The 25,607-nt window shown below is 46.2% G+C and overlaps 1 protein-coding gene across 1 annotated transcript in view; it reads right to left on the bottom strand.

Annotated features, from left to right (window-relative positions):
* Positions 1-25,607, bottom strand: part of ldhd (lactate dehydrogenase D) — an 87,478-nt gene that overhangs the window by 23,040 nt on the left and 38,831 nt on the right. Inside the window, exons 5-7 of the mRNA XM_070897900.1 lie at positions 24,712-24,871; positions 23,366-23,565; positions 22,343-22,471 (exon numbers count right to left, since the gene is read on the bottom strand). Of these exons, the coding sequence (XP_070754001.1) occupies positions 22,343-22,471; positions 23,366-23,565; positions 24,712-24,871 (489 nt within the window). The remainder of the gene's footprint in view (positions 1-22,342; positions 22,472-23,365; positions 23,566-24,711; positions 24,872-25,607) is intronic.

Consider the following 25,607-nt stretch of genomic DNA (forward strand, 5'->3'; position numbering starts at 1 on the left):
AGGATCTGTGCTGTGTAACTCACGCACAAACTTCTCTCTCTCTCTTTCTTGGGCATTACAACGCGATTGCCCCACAATATGCAATCTGCTTGAATAGACAGTTCATCCTTGCGATGAATGTACGGTTTGGCCTCCTCGCACATTTGCTTCGGTATGGCAGATCAATCCTCTTCGAGGATGCAACCCTTTACCACCGATAAAATCGGGTCCTGGCTGGTCCAGGTCTTAACTTGTTGAGCCGTGACAGGGGTTCCTTCACTCTCAAAAGCATCCATGGTTAACATTAGATCTGCCAGTTGAGGCGTTTCCACCTCCGGTGTGGGCAGTGGCAATCGGCTCAAGGCATCGGCACAATTCTCTGTGCCAGGTCTGTGGCGAATGACATAATCATAGGCAGATAATGTCAGCGCCCACCTTTGGATATGAGATGAAGTGTTGGTATTGATACCTTTTGCTCTCAGAAAGCAACGAAATGAGCAGCTTCTGATCTGTCTTTAATTCGAACCTCAGACCGAACAGGTATTGATGCATCTTTTTAACACCGTACACACACGCTAAAGCTTCTTTTTCTACAATGCTGTAGGCTCTTTCTGCTTTCGACAAACATTTGGATGCATACTCGACAGGTTAAAGTTTCCCTGACTCATTGGCTTGTTGGAGTATGCAACCAATTCCATACGACGATGCGTCACAGGCCAAAACTAAACGATTACATGGGTCATAATGTACCAGCAGCTTGTTCGAGCAAAGCAGATTGGTGGCTTTCTCGAAAGTTCTGTCTTGCGATGCGTCCCGCATCCAGTTGTTGGCTTTTCTCAATAGCATGTGCAGTGGTTCAAGTAAGGTGCTCAATTTAGGTAGGAAGTTACCAAAGTAGTTGAGTACACCCAGGAACGAATGCAGCTCCGTCACGTTCTGCGGCTTGGGTGCATTCTTGATGGCCTTGGTTTTCACGTCAGGAGGTCTGATACCATCAGCGGCGATTTTTCTCCTGAGGAATTTGACCTCTTGTGCCATGAAGACGCACTTCGAGCATTTCAGTCTGAGTCCCACTCTATCCAAACACAGTGGAAACTCTTCCAGGTTGTTCAGATGTTCCTTTGGAATCACGACCGGTGATCAGGATGTCATCTTGGAACACGACGGTTCCGGAAACTAACTTCAGTAGACTTTCCATATTCCTCTGGAATATTGCTGCAGCCGAGCGAATTCCGAAAGGGCACCTGTGGTAAATAAACACTCCTTTGTGCGTGTTAATGCAAGTAAGTCTCTTCGACACCTTGACCAACTCCTGTGTCATATAGGCTGACGTCAAGTCCATTTTTGTGAACTACTTCCCTCCGGCTAGCGTCACAAACAAGTCATCAGCCTTCGGTAACGGGTACTGATCTTGTTTCGAAACCCTGTTAATCATAGCCTTGTAGTCTCCACAGTTTCTGACTGTGCCATCACTTTACAGCACAGGAACAATGGGGCTGGCCCATTCATTAAATTCGACCAGTGATATGATCCCTTCACGCTGGAGTCTGTCCAGTTCAATTTCGACCTTCTACTTCATCACTGCCCGAGCTTTATGATGGACAGGTCTTGCATCCACGTGGAGTCCACGTGGATCTGCACCTTGGCTCCCGTGAAGTTGCCGATACCCGGTTCGAACAGTGACGGGAACTTGCTCAATACTTGGGCACATGTATCTTCCTCCGATGACAATGCCTTTATGTCATTCCAGCTGATTTTCTCCAACCAGCTCCTGCCGAGCAACGTTGGGCCATTGCCTGGAACAATCCACAGCAGTAACCCGTGAACCGCACCGTTATATGACACGTTAATTTGTGCAGTGCCAATCACCTTTATCAGTTCTTTGGTGTACGTGCGCAGCTTGGCGTTAACAGGGCTCAGCCTGGGCCTCAAAGTCTTTCGAATCCCACAGCTTATTAAATGCTCTCTTGTTCATAATCGATTGATTCGCCCCCGTGTCCAGTTCCATTGATACCGGTATCCCGTTAAACTTCACATTAATCAAAATTGGTTTACTCTTAGTTATGAAGGAGTACAGTCCATACACTTCCTCCTCTGGCATCTTCGATTGCGTATCCAGATCCGCGCCAGTCTGACTCTCATCCTCCACGTGGTGTGTCGCAGCTCGGTTGCTCATCTGCGGACACTTGCGCTGGAGATGCCTGACTCTCAGACAGCCTTTGCAACTATATTGCTTAAATCAGCACTGCTGGTGCCGATAATTTCCCCCACAATGCCAACACGGAGAAGTCGGATACATTCCCACTGGTGGACTTTGGGCCGCCACAGGTTTCGCAAACGCAGCCGGATCGGCTCTGCCATGTGCCGAATGAATCGCATTCACAGGATTTGCTGAGGTTCGGTTCTTCACCGCTATTTGCTTTCCTGTCCGTTGTCATACATGATTGACCGATCTGGATGGCCCTTTTTAAATCCAATTCCTCCACCGCCAGAAGTTTGCGCAGTTGATACCGATAATTTAAGTGTATCGAAGGGTTAAGTCATGGCAGGAGAGCTCGGTCACGTGATATGCTCCTCCTGTACCATGTGGGAACTCGGGGACACTTCCGGTGTCCATGCTGACTACGTGTGCGGGAAGTGTATCTGCCTCCAGCTCCTGACGGTCCGCGTTGCGGAATTGGAGCTGAGGGTGGATTCACTCTGGAGCATCCACGATGCTGAGAATGACGTGAAAGCACGTTTAGTGAGTTGGTCTTACCGCAGGCGAAGGGTCCACAGCCAGCTAGGGAATGGAAGACCAGCAGGAAGAGGAGTGCAAGAAAGGTAGTGCAGGGGGGTCCCCTGCAGTCATCCCCCTGCAAAACAGATACACCGTTTTGAGTACTGTTGAGAGGGATGACTCATCAGGGGAGGGCAGCAGCAGCCAAGTTCATGGCACCGTGGTTGGCTCTGCTGCACAGAAGGGCAGGAAAAAGAGTGAGAGAGCGATAGTGATAGGGGATTCGATTGTAAGGGGAATAGATAGGCGTTTCTGTGGCCACAACCGAGACTCCAGGATGGTATGTTGCCTCCCTGGTGCAAGGGTCAAGGATGTCTCGGAGCGGGTGCAGGACATTCTGAAAAGGGAGGGTGAACAGCCAGTTGTCGTGGTGCACATTGGTACCAACGATATAGGTAAAAAAAAGGGATGAGGTCCTACAAGACGAATTTAAGGAGCTAGGAGCTAAATTAAAACGTAGGACCTCAAAAGTAGTAATCTCAGGATTGCTATCAGTGCCACGTGCTAGTCAGAGTAGGAATCGCAGGATAGCTCAGATGAATACGTGGCTTGAGCAGTGGTGCAGCAGGGAGGGATTCAAATTCCTGGGGCATTGGAACTGGTTCTGGGGGAGGTGGGACCAGTACAAACCGGACAGTCTGCACCTAGGCAGGACCAGAACCAATGTCCTAGGGGGGAGTGTTTGCTAGTGCTGTTGGGGAGAAGTTAAACTAATATGGCAAGGGGATGGGAACCAATGCAGGGTGACAGAGGGAAACAAAAAGGAGACAAAAGCAAAAGATAGAAAGGAGATGAGTAAAAGTGGAGGGCAGAGAAACCCAAGGCAAAAAACAAAAAGGGCCACTGAATGTAAAGGGGCTGCAGGAGGGCTCAAAACTAAAAATCATGGTTTAAAAACTAGGATTAAAAAACTCTACCTAAACGCACGCAGCATTCGAAATAAAGTAAATGAGTTGACGGCACAAATCATTACAAATGGGTATGATTTGGTGGCCATTACTGAAACGTGGTTGCAGGGGGGCCAAGACTGGGAATTAAACATACAGGGGTATCTGACGATTCGGAAAGATAGACAAGAAGGGAAAGGAGGTGGGGTAGCTCTGTTAATAAAGGATGATATCAGGGCAGTTGTGAGCGACGATATTGGCTCTAATGAACAAAATGTTGAATCATTGTGGGTGGAGATTCGAGATAGTAAGGGGAAAAAGTCACTGGTGGGCGTAGTTTATAGGCCCCCAAATAATAACTTCACGGTGGGGCGGGCAATAATCAAGGGAATAATGGAGGCATGTGAAAAAGGAACTGCAGTAATCATGGGGGATTTTAACCTGCATATCGATTGGTCAAATCAAATCGCACGGGGTAGTCTGGAGGAGGAAGTCATAGAAAGCATACGGGATTGTTTCTTAGAACAGTATGTTACAGAACCTACAAGGGAGCAAGCTATCTTAGATCTGGTCCTGTGTAATGAGACAGGAATAATAAACTATCTCCTAGTAAAAGATCCTCTCGGAATGAGTGATCACAGTATGGTTGAATTTCTAATATAGATTGAGGGTGAGGAAGTAGTGTCTCAAACGAGCGGTACTATGCTTAAACAAAGGGGACTACAGTGGGATGAGGGCAGAGTTGGCTAAAGTAGACTGGAAACACAGACCAAATGGTGGCACAATTGAGGAGGAGGACTTTTAAGGAGCTCTTTCATAGTGCTCAACAAAAATATATTCCAGTGAAAAAGGGCGGTAAGAGAAGGGATAATCAGCCGTGGATAACCAAGGAAATAAAAGAGAGTATCAAATTAAAAACCAATGCGTATAAGATGGCCAAGGTTAGTGGGAAAATAGAAGATTGGGAAGATTTTAAACAACAGCAAAGAATGACTAAGAAAGCAATAAAGAAAGGAAAGATAGATTACGAAGGTAAACTTGCGCAAAACATAAAAACGGATAGTAAAAGCTTTTACAGATATATAAAACGGAAAAGAGCATCTAAAGTAAATGTTGGTCCCTTAGAAGATGAGAAGGGGGATTTAATAATGGGAAATGTGGAAATGGCTGAGACCTTAGACAATTATTTTGCTTTGGTCTTCACAGTGGAAGACACAGAAACCATGCCAGAAATTGCTGGTCACAGGAATGTGGGAAGGGAGGACCTTGAGACAATCACTATCACGAGGGGGGTAGTGCTGGACAGGCTAATGGGAGTCGAGGTAGACAAGTCCCCTGATCCTGATGAAATGCATCCCAGGGTATTAAAAGAGATGGTGGAAGTTATAGCAGATGCAGTCGTTATAATCTACCAAAATTCTCTGGACTCTGGGGAGGTACCAGTGGATTGGAAAGCAGCTAATGTAACGCCTCTGTTTAAAAAAGGGGGCAGACAAAAGGCAGGTAACTATAGGCCGGTTAGTTTAACATCTGTAGTGGGGAAAATGCTTGAAACTATCATTAAGGAAGAAATAGCGGGACATCTAGATAGAAATAGTGCAATCAAGCAGACGCAGCATGGATTCATGAAGGGGAAATCATGTTTAACTAATTTACTGGAATTCTTTGAGGATATAACGAGCATGGTGGATAGAGGTGTACCGATGGATGTGGTGTATTTAAATTTTCAAAAGGCATTCGATAAGGTGCCAGACAAAAGGTTACTGCAGAAGATAAAGGTACGCGGAGTCAGTGGAAAACGTATTAGCATGGATAGAGAATTGACTGTCTAACAGAAAGCAGAGAGTCGGGATAAATGGGTCCTTTTCGGGTTGGAAATCGGTGGTTAGTGGTGTGCCACAGGGATCGGTGCTGGGACCACAACTGTTTACAATATACATAGATGACCTGGAAGAGGGGACAGAGTGTAGTGTAACAAAATTTGCAGATGACACATAGATTAGTGGGAAAGCGGGTTGTGTGGAGGACACAGAGAGGCTGCAAAGAGATTTAGATAGGTTAAGCGAATGGGCTAAGGTTTGGCAGATGGAATACAATGTCGGAAAGTGTGAGGTCATCCACCTTGGGGGAAAAAAAAACAGTAAAAGGGAATATTATTTGAATGGGGAGAAATTACAACATGCTGCGGTGCAGAGGGACCTGGGGGTCCTTGTGCATGAAACTCTTTTAGAGTCTACCTGCAAAACATAAAACATTAAACCGTGCCACCCGACCTGGGTGACACACCAGACATTTACAAGGCCCTTTTTTTTCCTTTTTTTGGTTTTTTTTTTGTGTTTTTCTTTTTTTTTGGTTTTTTTTTGGGCACTAAAATCACAATTTTTCCCCAGTGCCCCCTATAAAAGGGAAGGGGACACTAAAAGCACCGGCAATTAAAACAAATTAAACTTTAAAACGTAAAATCAAATTAAAATTTGGTTGCCGGGCGTGATGATGCACTCCAGTCCCTAGTTTGCAGGTGCAACAGGTAATCAGGAAGGCGAATGGAATGTTGGCCTTCATTGCGAGAGGGATGGAGTACAAAAGCAGGGAGGTCCTTCTGCAACTGTATAGGGTATTGGTGAGGCCGCACCTGGAGTACTGCGTGCAGTTTTGGTCACCTTACTTAAGGAAGGATATACTAGCTTTGGAGGGGGTACAGAGACGATTCACGTGGCTGATTCCGGAGATGAGGGGGTTACCTTATGATGATAGATTGAGTAGACTGGGTCTTTACTCGTTGGAGTTCAGAAGGATGAGGGGGGATCTTATAGAAACATTTAAAATAATGAAAGGGATAGACAGGATAGAGGCAGAGAGGTTGTTTCCACTGGTCAGGGAGACTAGAACTAGGGGGCACAGCCTCAAAATACGGGGGAGCCAATTTAAAACCGAGTTGAGAAGGAATTTCTTCTCCCAGAGGGTTGTGAATCTGTGGAATTCTCTGCCCAAGGAAGCAGTTGAGGCTAGCTCATTGAATGTATTCAAGTCACAGATAGATAGATTTTTAACCAATAAGGGAATTAAGGGTTATGGGGAGTGCAGGTAAGTGGAGCTGAGTCCACGGCCATGATCTTGTTGAATGGCGGAGCAGGCTCGAGGGGCTAGATGGCCTACTCCTGTTCCTAATTCTTATGTTCTTATGTTATGATAACAAAGAAGTCCCGCAGCATGTCTGCCAACACCGTCCCGAACTTGCACGGTCCCGCTAGACGTCTCAGGTTGGCAACGAATTCCGCCGCACTCTGGCCCTCCGATCAAACGCGTGTATAAAACCTGTATCTCGAGATGATGATGCCGTCATCAGGCTTGAGGTGCTCCCGTACCAATGTACACAACTCCTCGTACATTTTCTCTGTTGGATCACTAGGCATGAGTAGATTCTTTATTGGATTGTCGATCTCTGAACCGCACACAGTGAGGAACACGGCCCGGTGCCGATCTTCATCGTCGACCCCCTTCATTTTGTTGGCCACGAAGTACTGGTTCAAACAGCTCACAAAGTCTGCCTAATCTTCTCCCTCCACGAATCGCTCTAAAAATCTAATCGTGCTCATTTTGCAAACAAAGGTTCTTGTATTCTCATCGCCAAATGTTATCTATGCAATAAAGGTTCAAACTGAGTACTGTTTAACTTAGCAAGGTACAACCTTGACTCTGCTTTATTTAGGCCCAAAGTGCCTGACTTTCAAAATGGATGGCCTTTTATATCTGAGCAGCATCATGTGCATGCTGATCAGTGGCCTCCATCAATGACACCATCTGGTGGCTACAAGCACAATGTACATATATGACACTCACTCTCTCTCTCTCTCTCTGGGCCTGCCCTCTCTCTCTCTGGGCCCACCCTCTCTCTCTCTCTCTCTCTCTCTCTCCGGGCCCACCCTCACTCTCTCTCTCTCTCTCTCTCTCTGGGCCCACCCCCTCTCTCTCTCTCTCTCTCTCTCTCTCTCTCTCTGGGCCAACCCCTCTCTCTCTCTCTGGGTCCTCTCTCTCTGGGGCCCCCCCCTCTCTCTCTCTCTCTCTCTCTCTCTCACTGGGCCAACCCTCTCTTTCTGTCTCTGGGCCCACCCCCTCTCTCTCTCTCTCTCTCTGGGCCCACCCTCTCTCTCTCTCTCTCTCTGGGCCCACCCCCTCTCTCTCTCTCTCTCTGGGCCCACCCCCTCTCTCTCTCTCTCTCTCTCTCTCTCTCTCTCTGTCTCTCTGGGCCCCCCCCCTCTCTCTCTCTCTCTCTCTCTCTCTGGGCCCACCCTCTCTCTCTCTCTCTCTCTCTCTCTCTGGGCCCACCCCCTCTCTCTCTCTCCCTCTCTCTCTGGGCCCACCCTCTCCCCCTCTGGGCCCACCCTCTCCCCCTCTGGGCCCACCCTCCCTCTGGGCTGGCTCTCTCTCTCGCACTTGGCGCCCTCTCTGGGCCCACTGGCCCCTCTCCCCCTCTCTCTCTCTCTCTCTCTCTCTCTAGCCTCTCTTTCTCTCAAAAAATTCAATTGTTCGTCAGATACAACCAGAGAGAGAGAAGGATCATCAAATGAGGCCATATGGGTTTAAATGAAGAACAAAAAAGGGGCGATCACACTGCTGGGAGTGTACTATAGACCCCCAAAGAGTCAGAGGGAGATAGAAGAGCCAATATGTAGGCACATTTCTGAGAAGTGCAAAAACTATAGGATAGAATCAATGTAAAAGATATAGAGGGTGCACAATTCCTAAAATGCATTCAGGAGAATTTTTTTAGCCAGTACGTAGCAAGCCCAACAAGGGAGGGGGCGATTCTGGACTTAGTTTTAGGGAATGAAGCTGGGCAGGTGGAAGGAGTATCAGTTGGAAGAGTATTTTGGTGTTGCTGACTATACTTCAGTTATATTTAGGGTAGTAATGGTAAAGGACAAAGATAGACCTTCGAATCGGTGGGCCTGATGCCGTCTGTTGCGAGTCTCCCCAGAACTCCACTTCAGGCGCCAGGAAAACACACTTCGAGCATTTTAACCTGAGCCCCATGCGATTGAGCCGACTAAGAACCTCCTCCAGGTTCTGCAGATGCTCAACGGTGTACCAACCTGTAACCAAGATGTCTTCCTGAAAGACCACGGTGCGCGGGACCCACTTCAGTAAGCTTTCCATGATTCTCTGGAAAATCGCTGTGGTTGATCGTATCCTAAACGGGCATCTGTTGTAAATGAAGAGACCTTTATGCGTGTTGATGCAGGTGAGGCCCTTCGATGATTCCTCCAGCTCCTGCATCATGTAGGCCGAGGTCAAGTCCAGCTTCGTGAACATCTTTCCTCCCGCCAGCATTGCAAATAGGTTGACTGGCTTTGGCAGTGGGTATTTTCCTGCAGGGAGAAACGATTGATAGTTACTTTGTAATCACCACAGATTCTGACGGTGCCGTCTCCCTTGAGGACTGGAACAATCGGACTGGTTCACTCGTTGAATTCGATCGGCGAAATGATGCTCTCTCGTTGCAGCCGGTCCAGCTCGAACTCCACCCTCTCTCTCATCATGTACGGTACTGCTCTCGCCTTGTTGATGGTTGGTGCGGGCCCCCGGAATTAGGTGGATCTGCAGTTTTGCTCCTTGGAACTTTCTGATGCCTTTTTCGAACAGCGAGGGAACTTGTTTAGGACCTGGGCACACAAAGTGTTGTCGACGGGCGAGAGCGCTCGGATGTTGTCCCAGTTCTAGCGTATCTTTCCCAGCCAGCTCCTGCCGAGCAGCATGGGGCCATCGCCCGGTACCATCCAGAGTGGTAGCTCCATCGTAGGAGACCTTTATGGTAGCATTGCCAATTACGGGAATCAGTTCCTTTGTATAAGTTCTCATTTTAGTGCGAATGGGAGTCAGGACTGGCCTTGAGGCCTTGAGGCCTTACTGCACCACAATTTATCGAAAGTCTTTTTGCTCATAATGGACTGGCTCGCGCCCGTGTCCAGCTGGACACTGCGAGTCCATTTAATTCAACCTTCAGCATTATCGGGGGACACTTTGTAGTAAATGTATGCCCCCCATAAACCTCTGCCTACTCGGTCTGAGGCTCTGGTTCGTCGTGATCCGCTGTGGATCTGTCCTCCTCTGCAACATGGTGGTTTGCAGGGTTTGCAGCTTGCCTGCACATAAGTTTGAGGTGTCCCATTGTTCCATAGCCCTTGCAAACGTATCCTTTGAACCGGAATGACTGGAAACGATGATCGCCTCTGCAGCGCTAGCAAGCTGTTAATGGCCTAGCATTCATCACCCTTGATGGTGGACTCTGAGACACCTGCGGACATGGAGCTGCAGGCATGTGAGGCTTGCCCTATATGTTATGATTCGAAAGCAACATTACTTTGTTCACAGTACTTGTAGCAGCACTCGTGTGCTGAGAGATTTGTTTGGTATTGTCACTGGTGGCGATAAACGCCTGGGCTATCACTATGGCTTTACTCAAGGTTGGGGTCTCTACAGTCAAAAGTTTGCGAAGTATTACTTCATGGCCAATGCCAAGTACAAAGAAGTCCCTGAGCATGTGCTCCAAATGTCCTTCAAATTCGGAATGTCCTGCAAGGCGTCTTAGCTCGGCGACATAGTTCGCCATTTCTTGGCCTTCAGATCTCTTGTACGTGTGGAACTGGTACCTCGCCATCACAACGCTTTCCTGTGGGTTGAGATGCTCCCGGACCAGTGTGCACAAATCATCGTATGATTTCTCTGTGGGTTTCGCTGGAGCAAGAATATATTTTCATGAGGCCCTACGTTGATGCCCTGCAAACAGTGAGGAAAATTGCCCTTCGTTTGGCAGCGTTCGCTTCTCTTTCCTGCTCGTTGGCCATGAAGTATTGGTCGAGTCGCTCCACAAAGGTTTCCCAATCATTTCCCTCTGAAAATTTCTCCAGGATGCCCACTGTTCTCTGTATCGTTGTGGTGGGGTTCGATATCTGTATCTCGTCGCCAGTTGTCATGTATGAATAAAGAATCTGACCAGATACTGTGAGCTCAAAATAAAATGTGACCGTAGTCTTTTATTGCAGGTCTCCAGAGTGCCTCTCGAGCCTGTGAGGCCTCCTTAAGTACAGGTGCTCCCAAGGGATTGTGGGATCCCTTGGGACTCCAGGGGATGACCCCTCTGGTGGTTAAACAAGGTATTTACAGTTTTACATATATAACAGAGGGGAGGGATTATTTACTGTTGTGGAAAAAAATGTCTGGATTTCAGCACATTGTTACGGATTTCAGACAACCACTCCACTGATCTGCACGATGTCTGCATTTGGGAACATTCCGGATTTTGGAACTCCAGATTTGGGAGGTCGAACCTGTACTATAAAAAGTAAGGGACTGAGTACTGAGCCTTGTGGAACCCCAGTGGAAACAGTCTTCCAGTCACATAAACTCCCCTCAACCATTACCCTTTGCTTCCTGCCACTGAGCCAATTTTGGATTCAATGTGCCACTCTCCCTTGGATCCTATGGGCTTTTACTTTTTGATCAGCCTACCATGTGGGACCATGTCAAAAGCCTTACTAAAATTCATGTAAACTACATTAAACACACTGCCCTCACCGACCCTCCTCGTTGCCTCCTCAAAGAACTCCAACAAGTTAGTCAGACACGACCTTTCCGTAACAAATCCATACTGACTATCCTTGATTAACCTGTGTCTTTCTAAATGAAGATATACACTGTCCCTCAGAATTAATTCCAGTAATTTGCACCCCACCGAGGTTAAACTAATTGGCCTGTAATTGCTCAATTTATCCCTTCCTCCCTTTGTAAACAATGGTTCGTTAGCAGTTCTCCAATCCTCTGGCACAACTCCTGTAGCCAGGAAGGATTGAAAAATGATGGTTAGAGCCTCTGCAATTTCCTCTCTTGCTTCTTTTTGTAGCCTTGGATATATTTCATCCATTGCTGGAAATTTATCTACTTTCAAGGATGCTAAATCCCATAAAGCTTCCATGGCAGACTGGTCATGAAAGTAAAAGCCCATGGGATCCATGGCAAATTGGCAAGTTGGATCCAAAATTGGCTCAGAGGCAGGAAGTTTTTGTGACTGGAAGGCTGTTTCCAGTGGGGTTCCGCAGGGCTCAGTACTAGGTCCCTTGCTTTTTGTGGTATGTATCAATGACTTAGACTTGAATGTAGGAGGTATGATTAAGAAGTTTGCAGATGATACAAAAATTGGCCGTGTGGTTGATAATAAAGAAGAAAGCTGTAGTCTGAAGGAAGATATCAATGAACTGGTCAGGTGGGCAGAACAGTGGCAAATGGAATTCAATCTGGAGAAGTGTGAGGTATTGCATTTGGGGAAGGTTAACAAGGCAAGGGAATACACAATAAATGGTAGGACACTGAGAAGTATAGAGGAACAGAGGGACCTTGGAGTGCATGTCCACAGATCCCTGAAGGTGGCAGGACATGTAGATAAGATGGTTAAGATGGCATACTGAATACTTGCCTTTATTAGCCGAGGCATAGAATACAAGAGCAGGGAGGTTATGCTTGAACTGTATAAAACACTAGTTAGACCACAGATAGAATACTGCGTGCAGTTCTGGTCACCACATTATAGGAAAGATGGGATTGCACTCAAGAGGGTACAGAGGAGATTTACGAGGATGTTGCCTGGACTGAAGAATTTTAGCAGTGAGGAAAGATTGGATAGGATGGGTTTGTTTTCTTTGCAACAGAGAAGGCTGAGGGGAGACCTTATTGAGGTGCATAAAATTATGAGGGGCCTAGATAGAGTGGACAAGAAGGAGCTATTTTCCTTAGCTGTGGGGTTAGTAACCAGGGGGCATAGATTAAAAGTAATTGGTAAGAGGTTAGAGGGGATTTGAGGGTAATTTTTTTCACCCATTGTGGGGGGAGTCGGGGGGGGGGGGTTGTCTGGAACTCACTGCCTGAAAGGGTAGTAGAGACAGAAATTCTTGCTACATTTAAAAGGTACTTGGATATGCACTTGAAGTGCCGTAACATACAAGGCTGTGGACCAAGAGCTGTAAAATGGGAATAGATTGGCTAGCTCTTTGTTGTACGGCACGGACACGATGGGCCGAATGTGGGTCATTTGGCCCTTCGAGCCTGCACCACCATTCAATATGATCATGGCTGATCATGCAACTTCAGTACCCCATTCCTGCTTTCTCGCTGCAAAATTCTCTCTCTGGCTTCTCTCTCTCTCTCTTTCTCTCTCTGGGCCTCTTTCTCTCTCTCTCTGGTCTCTTTTAATTCTCTCTCTCTCTCTAGCCTCTTTCTCTCTCTCTCTCTCTCTCTGGCTTCTCTCCCTTTCGCGTGCGCTCTCTGTCCTCTCTCTCTCTCTCACTCTCTCTGTCTCTCTCCCCACGCTCCCTCGCGTTCTCTCTCTGGCCTCTCTCTCTCTCTCTCTCTCTCTCTGGCCTCTCTCTCTCTCTCTCTCTCTCTCTCTCTCTCACTCTCTGGCCTCTCTCTCTCTCTCTCTCTCTCTCTCTCTCTCTCTGGCCTCTCTTTGGGCTACTGTGATGAAAGGCGTGTTTTTTATTTACTTTACCTGTCATAGAAACATAGAAAATAGATGCAGGAGTAGGTCATTCGGCCCTTCGAGCCTGCACCACCATTCAATATGATCATGGCTGATCATGCAACTTCAGTACCCCATTCCTGCTTTCTCTCCATACCCCTTGATCCCTTTAACCAAAAAGACCACATCTAACTCCCTTTTGAATATATCTAACGAACTGGCCTCAACAGCTTTCTGTGGCAGACAATTCCACAGGTTCACAATTCTCTGAGTGAAAAGGTTTCTCCTCATCTCGGTCCTAAATGGCTTACCCCTTATTTTTAGGCTCTGACCCCTGATTCTGGACTTCCCCAACATCGGGAACATTCTTCCTGCATCTAACCTGTCCAATCCTGTCAGAATTTTATATGTTTCTATGAGAGTTCCTCTCATTCTTCTGAACTCCAGTGAATACACGCCCAGTTGATCCAGTCTTTCTTGATATGTCGGTCATGCCATCCCGGGAATCAGTCTGGTGAACCTTCGCTGCACTCCCTCAATAGTAAGAATGTCCTTCCTCAGATTAGGAGACCAAAACTGCACACAATACTCAAAGTGTGGTCTCACCAAGGCCCTGTACAACTGCAGTAAAACCTCTCTGCTCCTATACTCAAATCTCCTTGCTATGAAGGCCAACATGCCATTTGCCTTCTTCACCGCCTGCTGTACCTGCATGTCAACTTTCAATGACTGATGTACCATGACACCCAGGTCTCATTGCACCTCCCCTTTTCCTAATCTATCACCATTCAGATAATATTCTGTCTCTCTGTTTTTACTACCAAAGTGGATAACCTCATATTTATCCACATTATACTGCATCTGCCATGCATTTGCCCACTCACCTAACCTGTCCAAGTCAACCTGCAGCCTCTTAGCATCCTCCTCACAGCTCACACTGCCACCCAGCTTAGTGTCATCTGCAAACTTGGAGACATTACATTCAATTCCTTCGTCCAAAATCATTAATGTATATTGTAAATAGCTGGGGGCCCAACACTGAACCTTGCGGTACACGACTAGTCACTGCCTGCCATTCTGAAAAGGACCCGTTTATTCCTACTCTTTGCTTCCTGTCTGCCAACCAGTTTTCTATCCACGTCAGTACATTACCCCGAATCCCATATGCTTTAATTTTGCACACTAAGCTCTTGTCCACTCTACTAGTTACATCCTCAAAAAATTCTAGAAGATTTGTCAAGTATGATTTCCCTTTCATAAATCCATGCTGACTTGGACCGATTCTGTCACTGCTTACCAAATGCGCTGCTATTCCGTCTTTAATAATGGATATCAACATTTTCCTCACTACCGATGTCAGACTAACCAGTCGATAATTCCCTGTTTTCACTCTCCCTTTTTTAAAAAGTAGAGTTACATTAGCTACCCTCCAATCCATAGGAACTGATCCAGAGTCTATAGAATGTTGGAAAATGACCTCCAATACATCCACTATTTCTAGGGCCACTTCCTTAATTATTCAGGGATGCAGACTATCAGATGCTGGGGATTTATCGGCCTTCAATCCTATCAATTTCCCTGACACAATTTCCTGACTAATAAGGATTTCCTTCAAGTTCCTCCTTCTCGCTAGATCCTCAGTCTCCTAGTATTTCCGGAAGGTTATTTGTATCTTCCTTAGTGAAGACAGATCCAAAGTATTTGTTCAATTGCTCTGCCATTTCTTTGTTCCCCATTATAAATTCACCTGATTCTACTGCAAGGGACCTACATTTGTCTTCACTAATCGTTTTCTCTTCACATATCTATAGAAGCTTTTGCAGTGAGTTTTTATGTTCCATGCAAGCTTAATCTCATACTCTATTTCCCCCCCTCTTAATTAAACCCTTTATCCTCTTTTGCTGAATTCTAAATTTCTCCCAGTCCTCAGGTTTGCTGCTTTTTCTGGCCAATTTATATGCCTCTTCCTTGGATTTAACACTATCCCTAAATTCCCTTGTTAGCCACGGTTGAGCCAACTTCCCCATTTTATTTTTACACCAGACAGGGATGTACAATTACTGAAGTTCATCCATGTGATCTTTAAATGTCCTCCATTGCCTATCCACCGTCAACCCTTTAAGTATCATTCGCTAGTCTACCCTAGCCAATTCATGTCTCATACCATCGAAGCTACCTTTCTTTAAGTTCAGACCCTAGTCTCTGAATTAACTGTGTCACTCCCCATCTTAATGAAGAATTCTACCATATTATGGTCACTCTTCCCCAAGGGGCCTCGCACAACAAGATTGCCAATTAATCCTCTCTCATTACACAAGACCCAGTCTGGGATGGCTTGCTCTCTAGTTGGTTCCTCAATATATTGGTCTCGAAAACCATCCCTTATACACTCCAGGAAATCCTCCTCCACCTTTTTGCTACAAGTTTGGCTAGCCCAATCTATATGTTGACTAATGTCATCCTTGATAACTGCTGTACCTTTATTGCATACATCCCTAATTTCCTATTTGATGCCATCCCCAACCTCACTACCACTGTTTGGTGGTCTGTACACAATTCCCACTAGCGTTTTCTGCCCTTTGGTGTTCCACAGCTCTACTTATACAGATTCCACATTATCCAAGCTAATGTCTTTCCTTACTGATGTGTTAATCTCCTCTTTAACAGCAATGCTACCCCATCTCCTTTTCTTTTCTGTCTATCCTTCCTGAATATTGAATACTCTTGGATGTTGAGTTCCCAGCCTTGGTCACCCTGGAGCCATGTCCGTTAACAGCTATCTGCGCAGTTAATTCATCCACCTTATTACAAATGCTCCGCGCATTGAGAGACAGAGCCTTCAGGCTTGTTTTTTTAACACTCTTTGTCCTTTTAGAATTATGTATTTTACATGGCCAGTGTTGGTACTATATCAAGTTGTGCCACCAGAGGGCACAGCAGTGGGAGACTCGTAGGTTACCTGTATAGGTGTGACTGGCCTAGTATAAAAGGCAGGCCACCAGGTGTGATCCTCACTCTGGAGTTAACTAATAAAGGACTAAGGTCACTACAGTTCAAGTACAACACACTGTCTCGTGGAATCATTGTTAGAGCATCTAAGGACACAACAACTGGCGATGAGATTACGAACTTTCAAGCGGAAATGGCTACCCTTGGTACGTTGCAGCACTTCGCCGATGGTGATGATTGGGACACCTTTGTGGAGAGGCTAGAACATTTCTTCACAGCAAATAACCTGGCAGGAGACGACCCGGCCACACTAGCTGATGAGCGCCACTCTATCCTGCTAACCAGTTGTGGGCCCAACGTCTATGGCCTCGTCAGGGACTTGCTGGCACCAGCGAAGACAACGACCAAGTCGTACAAGGAGTTCGTAACCCTGATCCAGAAGCAATTCAATCCCAAGGAGAGCATCCTCACAGTCAGACATCAGTTCTACACCCACCGACGGCCCGAAGGCCAGGAAGTCACGAAGTATGGCGCAAACCTCAGGAGGCTGTGCGAGTTCGGCGGTCACCTCAACAAAGCACTCAAGGACATTTTTGTCATTGGAATTGGCCATGAGGGCCTTATTCACAAGCTTTTGTCGACGGATACCACAGTCACACTGCAGAAGACCATCTCTGTGAGCCAGTCATTCATGACCTCGACCTGCGACTCTAGGCAGATATCTCACCCTCAGGACTCGAACCCGGCAGGTACTGTGCACAGAGTGGCGACGTTCAGGAGTTGGACTGTAGAGCGCGAATCCTCTCAGGGAAGAGAGAACAGGCCTCCGAGTCCGCCGAAGGGGGTTAATCGAGTAGCACCACGTGGCAGATGGAATCACCGGGCTCACCAGTGCCGTTTTAAAGACTATGTTTGCAAAGGCTGCAGCACAAAGGGCCACCTCCAGCGAATGTGTAAGAGAAAAAGGACTCACTGTGTCGATGAGGAGTCCACAGATGGCCATGAATCCAGCGTGGATTATGAATTGTTAGAGAGAGAGGCAACCCAGTCCCACGGGGAGATACATTGCATGTTTACCTGCACCACCGAGTGCTCCCCGCTGAAGATGGAAGTCGAGATCGAGGGAAGTCGAGTCTTCATGGAAGTGGACACGGGGGCGAGCCAGTCATTGATGAATCAAGGAGCCTTTGAGAGACTATGGGACAATCTGGCTGAACGAACCGAGTTGGTCCCGGTTCAGGCAAAACTGCGCACCTACACCAATGAAATCATCCCAGTCGTTGGTAGTGCGAATGTAAAGGTACTCCATGATGGCGTGGTGCACAAATTATCTCTGTGGATTGTTGCAGATGATAGACCACGCTGCTCGGCTGAAGGTGGATGGAGAAGATCCATTGGAAGTGGGAAGATTTTACCCCTCCAGCTTTTGAAGCCCTCTGCGTTCAGAGGCAAAGCAAGCCCTCACCTGAGGGTGGACCTGACACACATGATCTGACCAGCACGGTACCCGAGACACAGAGCGTTCAGCACGACTGTGTGGAGATGATCCAGCTGGGACGACGCAAACACACAACGCACCTTTCAGGTTCCAGTGACAGGACTCAGGAAGGAGAAAATCAGATCCAGCAGCAACTTCCCAACTGCGGAGGCAGAACCCGGGGAGAAGAGGATCACCGCAGTCGACAATCGTGGCCGAAGAAAAGATGGTGCCCGAACCACGAGGTGATGCGCTGAAGACAAAGATGGCCGCAGCCAGTCCAAGAGATGCAGCGCTGATGGAGCAACACGTGGCACCAAACGGAGAAGCGGATTGGGGTAAAGCAAGCAAGGCTCTCTTAAAGGAGGCCTGCAACCCTCTACAATTAAAGGGACAGTTCCACACATTTAAGCAATGTAACAAGAATTGTAAGTTAGAGACTAAAGGATTATGTAAAGTGTGTAACTGACCATGTAAAATGTGTAACGGGGGAAGAGAGAGAAAATGGAGTGGTCAGGAACACACACACACACACACACACACACACACACACACACACACACCAACCACAAGCACTCTATTGCACCAACTATCCACCCAAGGTTGAGTCGGCCCGCCAGAGGTCTACCAGACAACCCATATAGAGCTAAGCCCAGAGCATAGTTAATGCAGAGGCGAGTTGCACTGAGGGTTCAGGGGGGAGTGATGTTATGTATCTTACATGGCCACTGTTGGTATTATATCAAGGTGTGCCACCAGAGGGCACAGCAGTAGGAGACTCGGAGGTTGCCTGTACAAGTGTGCCTGGCCTAGTATAAAAGGCAGGCCACCAGGTGTGATCCTCACTCTGGAGTTAACTAATAAAGGACTAAGGTCACTACAGTTCAAGTACAACACACTGCCTTGTGGAGTCACTGAGTCAGTGTTAGAGCATCTAAGGACACAACATTACCCAACAGTCTTCCCCCCACCCTCCCCACCTCAATGGTATCAATATAATATAAAGAAACCTAGTTTAACAGAGATGAATTTTCAGTAGGACCTTGTATAATGAAAGTTTGAAACAGTGTGAGGAAGCCATCTGCAGCCCAGCTCAACTGATGGAAAAATTGTAAAGATAGAAAATAAATGAAAAATGATTATAAAATAAGTAAAGCTTTATACCACCATTAACTTACACTCACTTCACTGAACCATTCTCCATTTTTGCTATCTTGTAGGAGTGAGTGTGTATGTTTAATTATCATGAACTCATTTGAACCACAATTGTCTTATTTACTGTGGTGTTGTGGATAAATAAATGTTGTAGCAGAGATGCAGTTAAGTATAAAGTAGTAGCATTTACATAGGATAGGATATACGGCACAGAAACAGGTCATTCGGCCCAACCAGTCCATGCCGGTGTTTCAACACCATCATCATAGGCAGTCCCTCGGAATCGAGGAAGACTTGCTTCCACTCTATATAAAAAAAAAAATAAGTCCTTAGGTGGCTGAACAGTCCAATACAAGAACCACAGTCCCTGTCTCAGGTGGGACATATGGTCGTTGAGGGAAAGGATGGGTGGGACTGGTTTGCCGCACGCTCTTTCCGCTGCCTGCGTTTGTTTTCTGCATGCTCTCGGCGATGAGACTCGAGGTGCTCGGCGCCCTCCTTGATGCACTTCCTCCACTTAGGGCGGTCTTTGGCCAGAAACTCTCAGGTGTCAGTGGGGATGTTGCACTTTTATCAGGGAGGCTTTGAGGGTGTCCTTGTAACATTTCCTCTGCCCACCTTTGGCTTGTTTGCCATAAAGGAGTTCAGAGTAGAGCGCTTGCTTTGGGAGTCTCGTGTCTGGCATACGGACTATGTGGCCTGCCCAGCGGAGCTGATCAAATGTGGTCAGCGCTTCAATGCTGGGGATGTTGGCCTGGTCGAGGATACTAATGTTGTTGCGTCTGTCTTCCCAGGGGATTTGCAGTATCTTGCCCCCCAGTCATCAAGATCCACGACGCGGTCCTAGACAACGTGAACCATTTCCCATACCTTGGGAGCCTCTTATCAATAAGAGCAGACATTGACGACAAGATTCAACACCGCCTCCAATGCGCCAGTGCAGCCTTCGGCTGCCTGAGGAAGAGAATGTTCGAAGATCAGGCCCTCAAAACTGCCACCAAGCTCATGGTCTATAGGGTTGTAGTAATACCCGCCCTCCTGTATGGCTCAGAGACATGGTCCATATACAGTAGACACCTCAAGTCGCTGGAGAAATACCACCAACGATGTCTCCATGCCGGCGTCTATGTTCCACTCGAACCTCCTCCTGTCTTTCCTCATCTAAATCTATCCCCTCTATTCCCTTCTCCTTTATATGCTTATCTAGTTTCCCCTTAAATGCATCTATACTATTCATGAGTTACATCCTATAAGATAGTCACCAAGAAATCAAATAAAGAATTCAGACGGAACTTCTTTACCCAGAGAGTGGTGAGAATGTGGAACTTGCTACCACAGGGAGTGGTTGAAGTGAATAGTATAGATGCATTTAAGGCGATGCTATATAAGCATGTGAGGGAGAAGGGAATAGAGGGTTCTACTGATGGACGCAAATCTATTCAATCCAGTCGCAGGGTGTGACGTGGTTGTGGGCAATGACGCGGAAGCGTTCTGCGCATGTGCTGTGCAGAAAGCCACCACGCAGCATTTAGTCGTTGTCTGGAATCACTCCGTATCTTACATTGACGGCCTCTAGTTTTGCTCTGCCCCACAAGTGGAAACACACTCTGTGTCTACTCTATGAAAACCTTTCATAATTTTAAAGACCTCTATTAGGTCGCCCCTCAGCCTTCTCTTTTCAAAAGAGACCCAGCCTGTTCATCCTTTCCTGATATGTATATCCTCGCATTTCTGGTATCATCCTTGTAAATCTTCTCTGCACCCTCTCCAGTGCCTCTATATTTTTTCTATAATATGATGACCAGAACTGTAGGCAGTACTCCAAGTGTGGTCTAACCAAGGTTCAATACAATTTTAACATAACTTCTCTGCCTTTCAATTCTATCCTCTAGAAATAAACCATGAATTGGAAAACTGCCAATATCACTCCACTATTTTAGAAGGGTAAGAGAGAGAACCTAGGAAATTATAGGCCTGTTAGTCCAATATCTGGTGTGGGGAAGTTACTAGAATCTGTTATTAGGGACAGAGTGACTGAGCACTTAGAGAAACATGAAATGATCAGAGAGAACTAGCATGGATTTGTAAAGGGTAAGTCATGTCTACCGAACCCTATTGAATTTTTTGAGAATGTAACTAACGTGGTAGATAAGGGAATGTTTAGGATTATTATTTATATGGACTTCCAGAAGGCATTCGATAAAGTTCCACCATAAGAAACTGTTAACAAAAATGAGATGACATGGAATTGGAGGCGACCTATTGACTTGGATAGGGAATTGGTTCGGAGGTAGGAGACAGAGAGTAGGGATAATGTGATTAGTGGTATCCCCCAGGGGTCTGTACAGGGGCTACAGCTTTTCACTATATCAATGACTTGGATGAAGGTATAGAGAGCCGTATATCTAAGTGCGCTGATGACACTGAGTTTGGTGCTACAGTAAATAGTGTAAATGGGAACAGGAAGTTATAACGGAACATTGATGGATTAGATGTGTGGGCAAAACTGTGGCAGGTGAAGTTCAATGTGGGAAAATGTGAGGTCAACCATTCTGGACCCAAGATAGATCGATCAGAGTATTTTCTTAATGGCGAGAAGCTAGGAACTGTGGATGAGCTGAGAGAGTTAGGGTTCCAAGTACAGAAATCATTACAAACTTAATGGACTGGTACAAAAAATAATTTAAAAGGCCAATGGGGCTGGAATACAAAGGGTGGAAGTTATGTTACTATTATAAAGCTCTGGTTAGACCCCATCCGGAGTACTGCATTCAGCTCTGCGCACTGCACCTCAGGAAGGATACAGTGGCCTTGGAGGTAGTGTCGCGCAGATTCACCAGAATGATACCTGGGTTGAAAGGGTTCAATTATAAGGACAGGTTACATAGACTAGGCTTGTATTCCCTTCAGTATAGAAGGTTAAGGATTGATCTAATGGAAGTATTTAAGATGATTAAAGGATTTGATAGGATAGGTGGGAGAGTTCGGACAAGGGGACATACCCTTAAAATTAGACTTAGGCTGTTCAGGGCTGATGTCAGAAAGCATTTCTTCACAAAGAGGGTAGTGGGCGTCGGGAACCCTCCCCCCACCCCCACCCCGAAAAAGCTGGTGAGGCTGGGTTAATTGAAAATTTGGTAGATTTTTGTTAGGCAAGGATATTAAGGGTCACGAAACTAAGGTAGGTAGAAGAAGTTAAGATCAACCATGATATAATTGAATGACGGAATTGGCTTGAGGGGCTGAATGGTCTACTCTTGTTCCTATGAATCAGAGAATGATACAGCACAGAAGGAAGCCATTTGGCCCATCATGCCTGTGCCGACTCTTTGAAAGAGCCTTCCACTTAGTCGAGACAAAGGATGGCATTGCTAGCACTTGGACAAAGCTTATTTGTACTTGTTTCCTTTTCATGTTCCAACATACTATGCCTTTTGTTGACGCTGACATAATTTCCTTGATCTCATCTGATTTGTGCTTGTGACAAAATGATTGAGGCAACGCGGCTGTGTCAGGCTCGTGGCCTGTTCTCCAACAAAACCCAACTGGAGTGGGGGGTGGGAAGGGATAGAGAGGAAAGTCCCCAAAAGGCACCGTGAGCCTACCTGCCGTCTGAATCTGTTCCTCCACGCCTTTCTCCGTGCCGTGGAATTCCAGGAATAATGTTGATGTCACTGTGTAGTTCAGATTACTGTATTTGTTGCAGGCATCCATCATCACATCATCCAAGAACTCTGAGGGACAGATGTTTGTACGTTAAAGGTGCTATATAAATGCAAGTTATTGCTGTTGTCTAATTGATTGGACAGAGTTATTGTTCTGTATGCCAGACTCACAGTACAGGTATATCCAACAGTGCAGCGATCGTTTCCCAAAACACACCATGTGAAGATCATGTGTTGCTGTTCTGTTTGATTTGTTTTATTTTTATATAGAATGAAGTGATGCTGCTGCTTTTTTTAAAAAGACAGTTTGTCATCAAAATATAAGACAATGGTGAGGTGACTTTGTTGAAATAAGCAACATTTCATTTAAAAAGTAAATTGATATTGAAACCAGTCAGTAAAGCAGCCAATACAGAGAGACACTGCTGCAGAAGATGGTTCCAATACATGTTAAAAAGCACAAAGTTCAGGGCTACTTCTCATGTTAACAATGGACCCAATTTGAACTAGACTAGTTTATGGAAATTAAGCTTCTTCAATTGCCTGCTGTCTTTGTCAATTAAATTAAAGTATTACATCGCTAAGGGGAGAGTGAAGGAGAACTGGATCTCATTATTTGTATATTCCATCATACATAGGAAATTAACAACTTCATCCCAACAGCTACAGACATATAATCACATTCAACTCAAAATCTAACTTGTTCATGAGATGGGGCATAAAAATTAGCACTCTGTAGAAACTGCTGAGATAGCAACTCGTGTACAGGGTCGCGGTGCCCCCAGTGTAGGGGTCGCGGTGCCCCCAGTGTACGGGGTCGCGGTGCCCCCAGTGTGAAAGACAAAATAACTCATTTTTATTTGTTCTTTCACAATTCAACCATCTCATCAGTTCCCATCTTCTACTTCAGGTGTGTTTATTGGTGCTCTAAGTAAAACATTATATTTGAAAGGATTGGCTTACCTATCCTTGCTATGGGGATGCCATACTGGAGTATTTGTACTGTGCAATCCACTGCTGCTTGCATTGTTGGGAATGAACAGACTGCAGACACCATGGCTTCTGGCATTCCATGGAGACGCAGTGTGGTCTTGGTGATTATTCCCAGAGTTCCTTCTGAGCCAATGAAGAGATTCGTCAGGTTGTAACCGGCAGATGTCTTCCTGCAGCAGAGAGTATTATGCTGTTTTATCCCGGAATTAACTCAACGTCCCGTTTTCCCGTTTCCCCAAGGTAGCCAAACATGTCAACAGATTGGGTACTCTTCCCACATTTGGACATCCACAAGTTTGAGTCCTGCTCGTACTCACCAGGAAGACTCACTTGCCTCAGCTACATGAGTTTGTTGCATTCTCAGGCCGCTCACTGATTGAAGCAAAGGAAAGCAAAAACTTGTATTTATACAGCACCTTTCCTGGCCTCCCAAAGCATTTTTCAGTCAATGAAGTACTTTTGAAGTGCAGTCACTGTTGTAATTTAGGAAAGGCAACAACCTTGCTAACCCACTACCACCATCGCCTGCAATTCCTCTCCAAGTCACACACCATCCTGACTTGGAAATATATCGGCGTTACTTCATTGTCACTGGGTCAAAATCCTGGAACTCCCTCCCTAACAGCATTGTGGGCATATCTTTACACACAAAATGGAGCGGTTCAAGAACGCGGCTCACCACCACCTCCTCCAGGACAATTAGGGATGGCCAATAAATGCCTGCCTTGCCAGCGATGCCCACATCCCAGGAACAAATAAAAAAAGAATTACTTCAAAGTCGCATAAACTGAAATGAAATAACTGTTCAGACGATCTGTTTTTTAGGTGTTGCTTGAGGGATAAATATTGCTCAGGACACCGGGGAGAACTCCCCTGCACTTCTTCAAATAGTGATAGTGGATCGTTTACATTCACATGAGAGGTTTAACATCTCATCCAAAAGATGGGGCTGAGTGGTGCACTGGAGTGTCAGCCTAGATTATGTGCTCTAGTCTCTGGAGTGGAGTTTGAACATATGACCTAACTCAGAGGTAGGAGTGTTACCCACTGAGTGATGACTGACACCCAAGTGGTACTTAGAAACAAAATGTTCCATCTTGGAGGTGAGGAGGAGCGGGCTAAGAGAGTGCATTGAAGAAAAATGAGCATCTGATACAACCAGCTCATATGTCTCCTACTGGTAACTTCCAAAGTTCCCTGAGGGCAACTGCAGAAATATAATTTCATAATATCTTACAGAATGTAATGTAAAATAAAACACTTACATTTTGAATGCTATAATAACTAGTATTTGAAGGACAAACTTCATTCAGTACCTAAACCTTCGCTTCTCTCCTGCTGTGTACATTATCCTCCCATCTGCCAGCACCACTTCCAGGTTTATCACGTTTTCTCTCATTGTCCCATACCGCACTGCATTGGTACCCGAGGCACTGGTGGCAGCCATTCCGCACAGGGAGGCGTCTGCGCCTGGATCTGTAAAACAAATCAGAGTTCAGTTTTGTCATGTATGTACATGCTGTTTGTCGCCACCAGATGGTGTCATTGTTGGAGGCCACTGAGCAGCTCGCACATGGTGCTGCTCTGGTATAAAAGGTCAGCCATTTTGTGAGTCAGGCACTTTGGGCCTAAATAAAGCAGCAGCAAGGTTGTACCTTGCTTCGCTAAACAGTATTCAGTTTGAACCTTTATTGCATACATAACATTTGGTGATGAGAATACAAGAACCTTTGTTTGCAAAATGAGCACGATTGGATTTTTAGAGCGATTTATGGAGGGAGAAGATTGGGCATATTTTGTGAGCCATTTGAACCAGTACTTCGTGACCAACAAAATGAAGGGGGTCAACGATGCAGATCGGCGCCGGGCCGTGTTCCTCACTGTGTGCGGTTCAAAGATCTACGGTCTGATAAAGAATCTGCTCATGCCTAGTGATCCAACAGAGAAAACATACGAGGAGTTGTGTACATTGGTACGGGAGCACCTCAAGCCAGACGACGGCATCATCATCTCGAGACACAGGTTTTATACACACGTTCGATCGGAGGGCCAGAGCGCGGCGGAATTCGTTGCCGACCTGAGACGTCTAGCGGGGCCGTTCAAGTTCGGGATGGTGTTGGCAGACATGCTGTGGGACTTCTTTGTTATCGGTATCAATCACGAGGTGATCCTGTGCAAACTTCTGGTGGTGGAGGAGTTGGATTTAAAAAAG

The sequence above is a fragment of the Pristiophorus japonicus genome, chromosome 13 (genome assembly GCF_044704955.1).
Source record: "Pristiophorus japonicus isolate sPriJap1 chromosome 13, sPriJap1.hap1, whole genome shotgun sequence".
Classification (NCBI taxonomy): Eukaryota; Metazoa; Chordata; class Chondrichthyes; family Pristiophoridae; genus Pristiophorus; species Pristiophorus japonicus.